The sequence below is a fragment of the Amblyomma mixtum genome, chromosome 6 (assembly GCF_055824585.1).
Source record: "Amblyomma mixtum isolate Tamu chromosome 6, ASM5582458v1, whole genome shotgun sequence".
Classification (NCBI taxonomy): domain Eukaryota; kingdom Metazoa; phylum Arthropoda; class Arachnida; order Ixodida; family Ixodidae; genus Amblyomma; species Amblyomma mixtum.
Genome location: NC_143017.1, coordinates 148,009,579 through 148,024,557, shown reverse-complemented (window position 1 = coordinate 148,024,557; position 14,979 = coordinate 148,009,579). Strand labels below are relative to the sequence as shown.

General features: G+C 44.5%; 2 protein-coding genes across 3 annotated transcripts in view; one reads left to right on the top strand and one right to left on the bottom strand.

Annotated features, from left to right (window-relative positions):
* Positions 1 to 8,070, bottom strand: part of LOC149340726 (V-type proton ATPase catalytic subunit A-like) — a 29,213-nt gene extending 21,143 nt beyond the window's left edge. Inside the window, exons 1-8 of the mRNA XM_089549566.1 lie at positions 7,934 to 8,070; positions 7,074 to 7,175; positions 6,783 to 6,911; positions 5,045 to 5,256; positions 2,956 to 3,093; positions 2,125 to 2,276; positions 1,451 to 1,613; positions 125 to 233 (exon numbers count right to left, since the gene is read on the bottom strand). Of these exons, the coding sequence (XP_089405692.1) occupies positions 125 to 233; positions 1,451 to 1,613; positions 2,125 to 2,276; positions 2,956 to 3,093; positions 5,045 to 5,256; positions 6,783 to 6,911; positions 7,074 to 7,146 (976 nt within the window). The 5' untranslated portion in view covers positions 7,147 to 7,175; positions 7,934 to 8,070. The remainder of the gene's footprint in view (positions 1 to 124; positions 234 to 1,450; positions 1,614 to 2,124; positions 2,277 to 2,955; positions 3,094 to 5,044; positions 5,257 to 6,782; positions 6,912 to 7,073; positions 7,176 to 7,933) is intronic.
* A 63-nt stretch (positions 8,071 to 8,133) lies between these two features.
* san (Probable N-acetyltransferase san) lies at positions 8,134 to 14,615 on the top strand. 2 transcript variants are annotated; one of them, XM_089549567.1, is made up of 5 exons: positions 8,134 to 8,276; positions 8,867 to 9,006; positions 9,123 to 9,242; positions 9,780 to 9,846; positions 12,349 to 14,615. In XM_089549567.1, the coding sequence occupies exons 1-5, from the start codon at positions 8,263 to 8,265 to the stop codon at positions 12,533 to 12,535; spliced, it is 528 nt and encodes a 175-aa protein (XP_089405693.1). In that variant the 5' UTR covers positions 8,134 to 8,262; the 3' UTR covers positions 12,536 to 14,615. The 2 variants fall into 2 exon arrangements, with proteins under 2 accessions (XP_089405693.1, XP_089405694.1); XM_089549568.1 differs by having other exon boundaries at positions 8,147 to 8,276; positions 8,876 to 9,006.
* Positions 14,616 to 14,979: the final 364 nt, after the last annotated feature.

Below are 14,979 nucleotides of genomic sequence, written 5' to 3'. Positions count from 1 at the left end.
TGCAACCAGGCTGTGCAAAAGCTATCTCCTGATTTCGTTAGGTTGAACCTTGGAAAAATGTAAACACGTCAAGCTTTGCAAAAAAAAAAGAAACACCTCCAAGAGTGGCGTCCAAGTGTCCTACCTGTGTAAATGGATGCCTCACGGGCAGCCACAGGCATGTTCGATGTGTTTGCGACCAATGTCGTGCGGTCCATGATGGACACTTGCTTCCCGTCCTTCTCAATTTTAAGCTGGAACAAAGGTGAAAAGAGTTGAGGAGGCAGTACCAGAAAATGCCAAAGCACAGTTTCACACACTACACAATCTACACAACTCAACTTTGAAACGAAACAAAGTAGCAGCAGCAGTACTGCACAGGTTAGGCTCTTGGCTAACATTCACAAGCAAACTTGAGCATCGGTGCCTGAAGGTTACTGAATATAAAAATGCAATAAAATGAAAGAAATATGAAATTTACAGTTCTGCAGTACAATCACCCAAGTATACAATACACAATCATCGCTTTGCAAATTTCTCATATGATGGCTGCAATTTCCAAGCTTTTATGAGCATGTGCCTGGCCAAACCCAGTGCATGTACAAGGCTGTAAGCGGATATGCCTACCAGCAGTACTGCCGTAGATAACTATGGAAGTGGCGCTAAGCAGACCTTTCACTGCCTTGCGTTTAAGTTCCAAGAGTCGCAGCATGCAAACTATACAAAACGATGGCAGGTGCAGGTATTACAGCTTAGATGCAAAGAGGCCCCCGAACCAAACAAACCAAGGGTGCCCTAGAATTTACCTCCCTAGGTTTACCTCCAGAAGATGGGAAGAAAGCTAATACAATCTGCAGTCACAAAAAACAAACTACTATTATGAAGGATGTCTTTAGGCCATCCTGAGTAATATGTTTAAACACACTTCAATGCTGATGTACAGTAAACTGATCGAGTCCGACTCTTCAGTGTTCTTATAATTTTGGTTACAAGAGACCTCAGTTACAACAGACATCTTTCCTGGGTCCTTGAGTGTCTCTTGTAACGAGGTTTTACTTATAACTTATTATTATAATTATTATAATATGGTAATTGCTGTCCTATTAAGAAAAACATTATTTTGGTCACACTCAATGCTACACTTGGGCCAAGAATCTTGGTGGCAAAAGTTTTGTTCAGCAGCCTCATGAAAGCGGCGCTAAGCACAAGCATAAACACCAGCAAGTTTAGATATGCAAATACTATGCAGTGAGCCAATACAATGCAGGCCCCTGGCTAAGATTCATCACTCAACTCTCTTAGCCAAACTTTACAGGTTTGACTAAATATGCTCCTAGTAATCTGTCCGCCATCACCATTGTATTGTCAACTATGCTTACATGCAAGCAAAGCTACACATGTGAGACCCACATGGGATCAGGTCAAGCACTGCACAATGAAAGGAACGGACAACTTTGGCAGGCGAGCTTACCTCAGGGAAGTCCCTGAGCACTTCAGACATCTCATTGCCACGCTCTCCACAACCTACATATACAATGACATTGCTGTTGGAATACTTGGAGAGGGCTTGTGATATGCAGGTTTTCCCACATCCAAAGGCACCAGGAATGGCAGTCGTGCCTCCCTGGACACACCTAGAAGAGAAGGCGAAAACAAGAGGGGTTATACGTACAACAATGTGTGTCACAAATGTACTGCACGAGTCAGAATTTAAATTACAGAGTGACTGAAAGAATTATGCTTCCAATGCTATAAAAGTCACAGCTATTGACTGCTTGCTAGGAAATCTATCAAAGTTTCCCAAACTCATTTCTCTAAAAGTCAAGCAAGAAGATTAGATTAAAAAATCTGTCACGTGTTGGAAGATGCCTTTGTCCCTGGAGTCAACATAATTCGTTTGGTGATGAATTCACTCTGTGTCTCATGAGACAAATGTTTAGGCTCTCTGGGTGCCCACCCCATCATGATAAAACAAGGGTCGCGTTTCAAGATGCGTTCAACCTCTTCTGATTTTGAACTAGTGTCCTGAATGTTGCACAACCTGTCATTCATTTTGTGTGCAAAGTTTTGAATATAAACAGTGAAACGGATACATGGAATTTTCCGGAGCTATGAACACCACCAAGAATGAAATAAATTCCTTACGGAAACAAGGCATCGAGTACTCGTTGTCCTGTCAGTAGTGGATGGTTGGCAGCCAGCTTGTCCGTAACAGGCCGCATGGTACGGACCGGCCACACCTGCATCATTGTGTAGCTACTCTTCTCTCCATCAAATTCGGTCTCGAGCACCTTGTCCTGAAAAGACAACAAGGTTGTAAGGCCACACCACAAAACACACTTCACACATCATCCACAAACAAATTCCAAGACCCTGAAAAAGTAGCGCCATGTGTTTACTAAACTGCGCAGTTGGTTACTAGCTGCCTGGTAAATGAATACCCTATTTCACAATGAGTCACAATGAAACCCAGGCCATCTGTTAATAACAAAGCCTAGAGACTAAATTTTGGTTGGTTGGTTTATGGGGTTTAACGTCCCAAAGCGACTAAGGCTATGAGAGACGCCGTAGTGGAGAGCTCCGGAAATTTCGACCACCTAGGGTTCTTTAACGTGCACTGACATCGCACAGTACACGGGCCTCTAGAATTTCTCCTCCAAAGAAATTCAACTTTACAGTTCAAGTCAAGATTTCGCATGTATTGACACTACACAAAGTGCTGACAGTAGATTACGTACAATGGTCAGTAAAGCTTTCTAAATCTGGCAGAGTATGGTCGTGGTTGAGTGAATCAAAGCATAGTTTGGTGTCGAACACTGCGTAAAATGCACACTTGCCCCTCATTTCAGTGAGATGAAACACCCCTTTGCAAGAGAAGTGAAGTACCGTTAACACAGCCTGCATCTGACTATTTGATGTAACTAACCAAGAACAACCAGCAATCGGCACATTACTCAATTTAGAAAAAGCACTTACAGCCACAGTGTAATTTCCGGGCTCAGCAATGTAGGTGATGGTGCCCTTTGCCTTGGGAGGCAGCATGATCTTATGCTGGAGAAGAGTGTTCTCCTGAACCAAGCCATAAATGTCTCCACCGGTCACATGGCTTCCAACCTGCCAGATGGGAGGAAATGTTCAAGTAAGACAATAAAAACAAAGCAATTATTTGACAACAACACTCTCCTGCTTTGTGGACCAGATCTGAAAACCACCATCATTGCAAGGCTGTTCATAAGAAAAGCAATCTCAGCTGGCCGCATGGTGCAGTGTTGCCTAATGCTAGGAGTGGATGAGATTAGTAGGTAATATTTAATGCTGTTAGATTGATTCAGTGCATACTGCATTAAACAGAAACACGGCACCTGCTCAACCTGCAGAACCACCACCCATGCTGCTTCTCGAACGACTAGACTCTTCCATTCCTGACAGATGGTACCACCACTCCTTATGGCTAGTTAAGGCAACTTTTAAGACCAGTCTTGCCATGAAGGAATGAAAAATTATACAAGGGGCCGTGACGCAACTATTCATCAAGCCTCCCCAGATTTGGAAGATGCAGCTCCCCCCCTGTCCCGTGCACCTCTGTTGCCCATGGAGGCCAGTGCATGCTGGCCACCACACTGCCCCTTAGCAACAATGACACTACTGATGCTATCTGCCCTGTACGTAGGCTTAGGAATGACGCGCAACTTTCGCCACGCCTTTTGCAATGCATCTGGAATACATGGGGCCTCTCCTGTCTCTTCCTTCCTCCACGAGTCTCGCAGACAATGGTTGTTTTCTATTTGTACATACCATGAACCTGACAAGCACCGATGCCAAACACTGTCAAAATTTATGCAGGTTATTGTACAAAAGCAACCTACGAGTTTGGCCTCCGTGAGTAATGTGACTGCAAACATTTCAATAAGTGGTCCGGAATAGAAAAATTTATCCGATGAAAGCATAAATGTGCAGCTCATTGTATTTCAGGATGCACAAACTGCAATAGTTGCATTTTTGTTTGCGTTTTTTTTTTCAGCAATATTAAACAGGTGCAACGTACACAAGTTTGTACATAAACTCAAAGTGCAGTAAGCCTACCAGTTATTTTTGCTTCAAATAACTTCAGTAGTACTCCTGCCATAACTTACACGTTTCTTCATTTTATCCAGTGAACGCAGCAACCGTCTCAAAACAGTGAGCTTGACTGCGTGCATTTTGCCATAGTCCCACAGATTAATTTTGTATTTTAATATGGGTCACATTATCTGCTCCTATGAAAATATGCAACTGCGTGGTCCATTGGCAGCTCATTTCCATGACCCACCAGAAGCTTGTGGCAATTTCGTAACAAGAGTAATGCTTTACCACAAATGTGGTGTACACTCGCCATTCTAAGTTTATGGAATGCGGCTTTGCCAAAAAAATTTAACTTCTATGTGTCCATGGCACATTGCTGCATTCAGTGAAGTACTGTGTAGTTTTATCACCTAGAATTAGGCTACACTATTGGAGAAATACAGTTATGCAATTTAATTTCTCTGAGGTGTCCATTGAGAAGAAAGAGCCTGTCTTTCCTTTCCCCAAAACTAAATTTTTTTTTGTATCAAGGGCACATCGCTCGAGATTCAATGATGCATAAAACTAGACTGCTACCTAATCCAAGATGCATGCAAAGACTGCACTGATAATTAAGATTTCTCGCTAATATTGCATTCAATAAACTTTACTCTGGGTGTGAAGTAACATCCATAACATTATGGAGCAGGCCTTCAAAGGACAAAACTATTCTCGAGTTATAGCTAGAAAAAATTAAGATGCACTTCATACAGATGATAACATGCTGGCGGTGTGCTTGCATATGACCCCAAGAAACCACAATATTTTCACGACGAAACTCGGGAGAAAATTTTGAATGCCAAAGCGTGCTCCGTAATGTTCTGGCCGAACCTGTATAAACATGTACTGAATTAAAAGCAGGTGTTCCGCAATTCAAAACAAATGCAGGCTTTGTGTAGGCCAACACTGATTCTGCAGGTGCAAAATAATTCAACAGAAATGTTGAGCAGGAGCTTTGATTCACCTTGAAGTTGGTGGGCTTGAACTCCCAGTGTACATCCCGCCTCAGGGCCGGAGTGCTGACTCCCTTGGGCAGGTAGATGCTGTGGGAAAGGGAGTGGATCTCTCGCAGAGGCCGCTGAATGCCGTCAAAAATGTTGTTCATGATGCCAGGGCCCAGCTCCACAGAGAGGGGCTTGCCTGTTCGCAGCACAGGGTCGCCCACAGTGACTCCAGCTGGTTCCGGCTGTCAAGGAGTTCTCAAGAAACATCCCGGGTCTCTACCAACCTAAGAATCTGTTGCTAAAAAGCTGACTGATGGGAATATTTCTTCCTAGTTTTAGTTGCAAGTAAGAGTGCACTTTTCAACAGTTTTGACAATGCTCTTGCATTCTATGCCATGCTCAGGCACAATGAAGAGTCAGCAAGTCTACTATTGCCCATTCACTTCTCTGGCTCCATCACGCTGTGTCGGAAATGCACTGGCAAGGTCTATTTAAAACTGTTCTTAAAGGGACACTGAGGAGAAATTGAAGTTGGCTTGTATCGACAGAATGCCCGCTCCTGATTACAAAAACGCCACTCATACTGACAACAAAGCTCTTGTAACGTAGAAAAGAGCAAGAACCAAAATACAGGTATCGCCGCCACAGGCCAAACTCGCAAGTACAAGCGTGATGACGTCATAGGACAAAGCAGTGTTGCTAGAACCAATGGTTCTAGGAACTCTAGGACCCGAGAAGCCACAAATCACTGAGGCGCAGCCAATGCATGCGCAAATCTCCTTGACGTCGTTAGATGGCGCCACGTTCACGGCAGCTACGCGCGCGCCTGAAGCATCGGAACCAATCAGCGCCTGCTCGCCGGCAGCAGGCGGGCTCCCGGTATTCCGCTAGCGGTAACAAGGTACACGGTATGCTAAAGGTGTCTATTTGCGAGAACTTCGCTGACGACTTCGAGAACAAGATCCATCGTAACACTGGCAAAACGGCAGTGCAAACGTAAGCGAAGCGACTGTAGCGACGGCCGCAATAGCCGATAGATGCCTTCAACGTGCGGCCGGCGGTAGCTTTCTTTTCGGCTGCTGCTGGGCCGCTATGCTGGCCGCCAGAAATCACGGAGTCTACGTTACGTCATGTCACGTCATGTTTCTCGTCACTTAGTCCTGTGTCGTCATAGGAGAATCCCAAGTTTGAATCAGAGCGGCGGGAAAAACTTTTTCAACTTCGAATCCAAATTTCTTGGAAATAAATGCATCTTTCGCTGCCGGCCAAGTGGCAATAAAGCCATGAAATGCCGTACTATCGGATTTCGCTATAAAAAAAAAATATTAATAGTGCTCTCCTCACTGTCCCTTTAAGGCTTTACCTGTACAAAACAGTAGGCAATTGTCATTTACCTGATAGAACATATAGAGCCCTGCTGAATTCGTGCTCACAACTACAGTTTAAAAGAAAGGCGGTCTACTCTACTAGTTTGTTTCACAACTGCTGACGACAGCTTCAGCATGTATGCATCACGATTGTGGGATGACAGACTATAGCAGCGACCCTTCCATAATACCTCTCACAGGTCCAGTCACAAATGGAAGAAACAAGATGGTAGCGAGCAATCACCAAAAACATTCTGTCCAACATACGCAATTGCTAAGGAGCCACAAATGAAAATGGTAGGAACCCTCATATCCTGCAAAGTTGGGGAGTACGTAAGATTCTGACTAAGCAAGCATGTAGCTTCAGGCAACCAGAGAACAAAAAGGACACAAGTCTCTTCGTAGACTTGAATGGTGGCCATATCTCCTTCAAGCTTGATGATTTCACCAACCAGTTCTTCGTGACCGACGCGCACGAGCTCGTACATGGCAGTTCCGGCCATCCGTTCCGCTGTAACGACTGAAAAAGTATCCACCTTAGTTCTACGAGCACAGAGAACGCGAATATGAAAGGTAATAAGCACAACTTTCTTTTAAAACCTGTTTGTCAACATAGCTGCGATGGCACTTTGTGAGGCGCGATTTTTGTTTAAGGAGCATAAACCAGAAGCGTACTGCTTACCGGGGCCGGAAACTGCATACACATATCCGAGATTAGACTCTTTTTCCACATTCTTGATCTTTGGTAGCGACATTTTGACTTCTTCAGGTCAGCAGCCGATCGCTGAAAAAAAGTCACGAGTTCATAATCAGTTGTCACATGCGCAGCAATGCCAAGTAATCTAAAGTTTCTGTCCAAACGCTTTCTTCCACTCTCTTTCAGTACCGTTAACAAGATTCCGCAGGCGGACCCATTAGAGGACGCATAATTTGCCGGGCAATCGTAGCACCAAGCGTGCCCGCAGCACCGCAGAGTTCAGAGTCGCGCGTCACATGACTAGAGGGCCCGCGGTTTAAGTAACGTTGATGTCGCGTGCACTACGCCCGAACCGAGCTTGCAGCCAGTAAATATGCCGCCAGTACACCTAACTTGCTTTATGTAACACCTGTGCTCCTTTTCGCAAGAAGGGGGCGTGGAACGGGCCGAAGTAACCACTTTCTGCCAAGGATCGAGCCACAGCACCATAATAACGATAACGGAACCAGCACTCCGCTAGGAATTCCGGTGGATTTCCGCTCTCTACAATGATTCGGTGAGGCCTGACTAACCTAGATCTATTCGCCTGTACCTGAGAGGCTTTTTGCGCAGGCACAGAGAAGCAAAGACTAGCTAAAATGCTCCCCCTGTTTGTGCATTCACAATCGGTCAATGCAGGGGTCCGCAACCAATGGGATAATGAGAGTCCGGCTTCAGTAAACGACGCTTAACCAAAGGAGTATGCGAAACAAACAAGTATAACAAGTGTTAGGCAAGGAACGCAAAACACAGGCCCGATATCAGCTAAAGAAAATGAGCGTAACCCACTGCAGAGAAACACCTACCGCAAACCGCTGCTCGCTACTGCCGGCTGCAAGTGAGAGAATCACATGACCATGTTAGTGACGAAAGCAAATCTTACTTTCACTTCGTGCTCGAAATTTGCAATCTTACTGCTATTTTACTCAAAATACTTAACAAAAAAGTTGCTTCACTTTGTCGAGTTAATTTCTAAAGACATTCGATATAATGTTATACTGAGGCTCTGTTATGCTCAGCGTTGTGAACTTCCGCCAGCTTCCGCTGGATTACTTCACATGCTGCTGGATGTTGGCGCGAGTGTTAGGTTGCTTGGGTTCTTTCAAACCTAAATCGTCACGTTTAATGAATTAAAATGACAAAGTCGAGGTGAGTATGTTTTAGTAATATTGCTTTGTATCACGAAGTTACAGAATTGACTGGCTGACGCCCGGCGTTACACAAAAGGTGCACTCACGCTCATGCTGTCTCCCTTTAAGAACGCTGCGCGCAGTACCAAAAACGGTTGTGTAATTTTTTTTTTTTTTCGTATAATAAAGCGTCGAAAGATTCGGCAGTACTCCTAATGTGAGCTGTCCTCAAGCTTAATGGGCGTCAGTTCAACCGCGGCATTTGCGTTGGCGCCTTGCGTTAGCGTTAGGCTTAATTGAAACGAAAAATAAGCTACCGATCATCGTTTACGTCTTTTTGTTTGTTCCACTCCCGGCGCCGGTGCCGTAATTCACGTGGTTGTAAATTGGTCAGGCGAAGAAGCATTGTTTTCGTAGAAGCTAGGCAGGTGTTCTGGTCTTTAAGGGGCAGTTTCTTATCTTCGGTTGTGCGCGAAAAAATTTCCAAGCGTCTAGTTCAGCTGTGAGCGGCGGCGGTGATCCCCACAGGACGAAGATTGCTTTAGGCGCGGCATTAAGCGATGCGATTAGTGACACTTGCATGCCAACAAATGTCCCTCTCTTCGGCAGGGGATGTAGGATCGAACTCGGTGACGTCACGCCGCACAACATCAACCAGTTGAAGAGGTTAAACCAGGTAGTTTTCCCGGTCAGCTACAACGACAAGTTTTACAAGGACGTTCTCGAAGCGGGAGAGCTTGCCAAATTAGGTGAGTATTCTGCTTTACTCGTCTTAGCAGCATAAACGGTGAACTTGCGTGCTGGTTGCCTCCTTATTTCGCGTGGAGGTCGCATTTCACTTGCGTTATACTCGTTTCATTTCCAGCATACTATAATGATATTGTCGTCGGCGCTGTCTGCTGCCGGATTGACACATCGGAAAACACAAGGCGCCTTTACATCATGACTCTGGGCTGCCTTGCGCCATACAGGAGGTTAGGCATTGGTAAGTGTGCTGGTCAAAAAGTCTTTCATCAATTGAACGTGTTACTCGTAGTGGATTATTACATTTGTTGAACAGCAGCTCATTTCTCTTAAAATTTTTCAAATACTGGGAAAACTCTTTTTGCATGCAGCACTAGTTTGTGAAATGAATAAAAGTGAAATGACTGAGTGTGCTGCTTGACATTTTGGATAGTGCCATTAACAAGCTCAAAGTGGTATCCTCTGTGGGCAGAGTTGTTAGCATGTCACGAACACCATGCTTGCACTAGTATATGTTCAAGGCAGACTTGTTCTACACTGATAGTAGTCATAACTGTAAGTGTAAAAAAAAATATTTATATATTTATTTCTACATGTCTTGCTATGGTCTCTCATCAACACTCTGAAAGCGATGCCTTTCATTAATAGTTTCAGCTTGAGGTTCTATATTGAGTCTCTGAATGTTACTTCCTAAATGTCCCTGTCAAAAACACAACTACCATCACCTTGTAGGGCCTTCCAGTTGCTTGTTTATTAAGAACCTCTCCTTTTTTTTCAGGCACCACCATGGTTCAGCATGTGCTAAATTATGTCAAGAAAGATGGGAACTTCGACAGCATATTTCTGTACGTGTACTTAATTATTCTTTGTATGTGCACGTGAGGAATGTTAAGCATGTCTATGAAAGTTTTCACTCTGACATCTGTATAAATGTGCGAGGGTAATTCCAGGCGTCATGCATAGGCAGTTTCATTTGGACATGGCACCATTTTGCTTTTGCTTTCTCCACGTCTACAGGAGCACTTCGTGTCGCTTAAGTGGGTTTGCATCCTTTCCACACACACAGGTTGAAACTGCATTTGAGTGGGGCAGTTGATACTTTGAATAGCATTCTGATTCATGGGAGTTGTGCAATGCTCGTCTTTGCAATTCCGGTCATACAAGACTTATGCTGCCATCGACTACTGTGCTGTGTTCAATTCCATTTCCAAAAGTCGTCGAAAAATTCAGCACCGTGAAGTGAAAGGTACCACATATATGCATAGGTTTCGTTTTCTTAAAGACGTACTGAGTGCAAATAGAAGCTGGCCAGTATCGGTAGGGTACCACATTCTAATCACAGAGAATGTTGTCACCGAAAACTTTTATAACCTAGAAAAAAAAATGGAGTACAGTCGCTGCCATCATTGGCCAACTTCTCTAGTAAAGATATGTGTATCGTCACCTGTTTTTTGGGAACGGATCTCTGAGGCTACACTACACTGCCATTCACTTCAAAACGGTGGCAATCAATTCTTCGGTAAGGATGTAACGAGTATGAATCAGCTGGCAGAAAGATTTTTAAAACGAATTTCTCAATTTCCCGCTGATACGTCTTTTGCTGCTGAACAAATATCTTCATAGCCAGTAAGAGCCAGAATGTCAATTTTTACTGCGAGCAGTTATTGAATTGGAAAACTAAACTGCAAGAAACACTTGGCGAATAGTAACAGAAATTATGTACAGACATCAAGTACTTTTCTTTTTTAAGTGAAGCATGTTTAAAAGTCCTGCTATGAACTAGACACCTGTCGTCCTTTTCAATTACTTAAAGTATTCAGTTGCTTGAATTAAGTAATTACTTGCACAGAACAGCCAGCGATTAAGTAGTTACAGTCTGTGATTGCCCTGCGTGCACCCACATGCATTGCTGGCGTGCTTGCGCAGCAGGCAGCACAAAATATGAGAGTAAAAATTTTTTTTTAAATCCAATTAATAAATTAGGGGTGCACAAATTACGCAAGTAAATATGGTATTGTGTGGCCACATAGGTTGTTCATGGCCAACTTAGTGTCTGCATCACAGAGGAAGGAAACAAACGTGTATGTCGTCTGTTGGCTCACTACATGTGCTTTCAACTTATGTCTGGGGTTTCGCAAATATGAATGATGACTAAATGGGCGCACCTCTAATGGAATCTGTGTGCATTGAGCATGGCTGCTATTGTGCAGGCGAACTATGGAGGGAACGAAAGCTGAAGCCTGAGATGTTTTATAGCAGCTGCGTTTTTAAACTTCATGACTGCAAAGATGCTGCAAAAGGGGGGTGCACATGTTTGAGTCATGAAGATATTTGACAGTCCAGAATGCCTTCATGGTGTTCTATTGACTCAAATGATATTCGGTTCAAAGCATCGGTATCAGTCAGGTGCCAATCAGGACAAAATGTATCTTGTCTTCGTTTCAATGGACAAGAAACACAAAAGGTGCCCGTGTGCTGTGCGATGTCTGCACTTTAGAGAACCCCAGGTGGTCGAAATTATCCAAAGCCTTCCACTGCAGCATCCCTCGTAGCCTGGGTCACTTTGGGTGTTAAACCCCATGAACCAAACCAGAGTATTACAAGGTAGCAGATGGTAGACCTACCATAAATGTCTAACATAAATGCAGTGCACTACAGCCTTTGTGTGTATAATGTGTGGTCTCTAAGCACAAGATCGTGTATTGTATATAGATGCTAAGAAAGGTAATTGCACCTGTCTGTCTGAAAGACTGAGTGCAGTGGATGCTGGGTGCACTTCCAAAACTTGCACCTGGTTTGCTGCTTGTCAGTGCAAAGCATGCTGACTTGGCAGTGCACCTGCCAGTGACAGCTTGAACCAAATGCAGCTTGCCCTTCACTGCCAGAGGAACAGCTATTTTGTTTAGGGACACTTGAGAGGTCTTCTACCCTCCTTCAAATAAGGAGTATAAGTCTTTAATGGCTAGTTGGCTTATTCAAAATTCTGCCTCTTATCTGATGCCAGCAGCTTGGAATCGTATTTGACGAGACATCCCTCTTTACAGGAGCATGTTGGTTCACAAGGCAGATTGGGGCATGCCATGGTAGAGTCTGTGAGGTGTCATATTTTATAATGTTGGGAGCATTGCAAGAACACCTACTGATTCCAAAGTGTCCACAGTTGTCTTTGCTTTTGCATTTTTGGTTAGACTCACTTGGTGCCAGTAGAATGAAGGCGTGTCGTGGGCGTCTTCAGCGGCCTTCATTTGTGTGGTGCTGTGTGATGTGAGGTGCCTGTGGCGGTGGGCCGTTTGCGCCACACAGTGGTTCCCTGACCATGGCTTTTGCTGTCTCGTTCCGTCATGCAGGCACGTCCAAGTGAACAACGAAAGTGCGATTGAGTTTTACACAAAGTTTGGCTTCAAGATTGTCGAGACCAAGGAGCACTACTACAAGAGGATAGAGCCGGCAGATGCTCACGTCCTGCAAAAGACTCTCAGGCCCACAAAGACCTCGCTGCAGAACGGCGTGGCTTCGGACAAGGAGCGGTCCTAGTGAGTGCGCCGCGCATGCCTCGCCGGGGTGTGCCCATTGGGGAAAAGCAGCATCCTCTGGCCGGCCCACTCTGAGGGAGCTTGCAAGCAAGGCCGTTGTTGGAGTACCTCCCTCGCCACGTGCCGCCATCACGAGGACGTTTCCAAGCACCTTTCTTGTCGCCGGCTTCCCTCCCACTGGAAAGGCCGTGGGCCCCCACGGTCATGCCCAACTTGCCACCCTCTAGCCACAACACTCCTTTTTCTGAGCCTCGTGTGCCTGAGCAGCTTAAGGGAGGATGCATGCAACGTGCATCGACACACGCCGTTAAAGAGGCGAGAGTCTGGACTTGTTATTTGTGCTCGTCACAGGCAGGACATGGGGTGTGAAGCTGCTGGACACAGGCAACTTGGGTGCTGGTGTGATGTCCAAAAAGTTTGTCCTTTGGTAACTTTGCCACGACTGGGAGCTCTGCAAGCACCTTTTTTGTGCGCCCCTGTTTCTTAGACGTTTGTACACTTTTTTGCTTTCTCAATGTGCCTCAAGCCAGCGACTGTGAGGGGAACAAATATGGGCCATTTTCAGCTCGAAGCAAGCTTGACACCAGCTGTTTTGGTCTTTGCTGTTTGATTTCAAAGACATTGCTTGCTGTTTTGTTTTGCAGTGCTTTCGAGTGCATTGTTCGAAATTTAAAGCAAAATGCTTATGGTCTGCTGCGCCATGCTTTTTCTCCATGTACCTTGTATGATCAAAGAATGTTGCCCTGAAGAAAAATTTCTTCTAAACCATGCTGCCTGAAACATGTGCGCATATTTGGATTTGTAGTAGCGCTGAATGTAAATGCAAAACAACAAAAATTGTTGAACTGGTAGATTGCTTTTGCATTTCTGCCACACCTTTTAAATTGCCGAGATGGGCTCAAGGATATATACTTGTCGCTTCTTAGTGTTTTCTATAAGGCTGAAGTTATACTGACTGATTTTTTTTACTTGTATTGGTTTGATAGAAAAGTGGTCACTGTTTCAATAGCGATCAGAGAATTCCATGCCAAATTTCGCTGGCGAGCCACCTGTTAGGATTTGTTAAATGCACTACACTTAGGTGCAAGTGTTCTTGCGTTGAAATGCTTTGTTCCCGAATTGTCGGCATGCCAGCAGCTTCAGGTAGTGGGTTTGTGTTCCATATATATCTAACCCTAAGGTACAAGTTGCTTTGCAAACGGCCCTTGCTCTGCAATGCCTTTTCTCGTCTCTATATCTTTTCTTATATGTGCACAAACAAAAAGAAAACTATATATTGTTCTCAAATTCGCTAAGAAACCTTCACTTTATTGGTTCTTTTGTGTGGGAACATTCTGTGTAATAATTGAAAGTTTAGCAATCTGAAAGGGGTCTTTTTTTGTTGTTGTTGTAGTTACATGCATGTTTTGTATTTTGAATGCCAGTGCATTGTTGTTGGCATCAGCTGGAATTTAAGGGAAAGGGATAAGAGTTCAGATGGGGAATGCTCTTTTACTATTGAAGGTGGTTTGGTTGTAGGCAGCAGTTTTTGTACATCCCTGTGTTCTGGTGCATAGATACTGTTCATTGCAAGGCGTGTGATGGAATATGTTGTTGAAACTGGAATGCACTCCACAAAGACGTGGTGGCTGTTGAACATGCTGTCTCTTTCTGACATGTCCACTATTTAGTGGCACATATACTTTAAACTTGTGGTTATGTGCACAGGCTAATTTGTTTTGTGTTGAGCATTGTGAAGAAATGAAGCAGTATCTGGACTCTGCACCCACGACTGTAACAAGCTACTGGTAACTTGCCAAGGCTTGGCATCTTTTGCTTTGCATTTCGGCCTCTGTGGCCATTTTCCCCGAAATCAGTGCCTCTGTTTCATGTTTCAGCCTAATGCACATGTTTGGCTAGGATGGTGGCAAGGGCGGCAAATGCCAGCGTTGTCCCATGCTGGAACTGTTTTTTCTACCAAATTGTTACAGCAGTGTCTGCTGGCGAAGAATGCGCACAGTGGCTTTCTGCAAGCAGTGAGCTGTCCACGTGTGCCGTTCTAACCTGTGTGAATAAATGTGGCCTAGGAATTTTTATGTGAACTCCAGTCGTGTTTGGTCCTTTTACGTCTTGCCTTCTGTGCACAGTCTTGAAACCTTGGAAGACACATATTGACAAGATCGAAATGCAAGCAAGCATGTGCTATGCATGTTAAAAGAACACCAGGTGGTAGCAATTAATCTGGAGCACTCTAATATCATATGGATTCTTTCGTAGACCGCGTGCATCTTTGGGACATTGTATCCTACATACCATATGAGATCATGCTTGGCCCAAGGTGATAAAATAGAATCCTGGCTGCAGCAGCTGAATTTTGGAGGCAGATGCCCACATGCAATGCGATATTGCTGTACGTCATATACGCTCAGATGGTTGAAACTAATCCAGAGCTCTCCATTACGACAC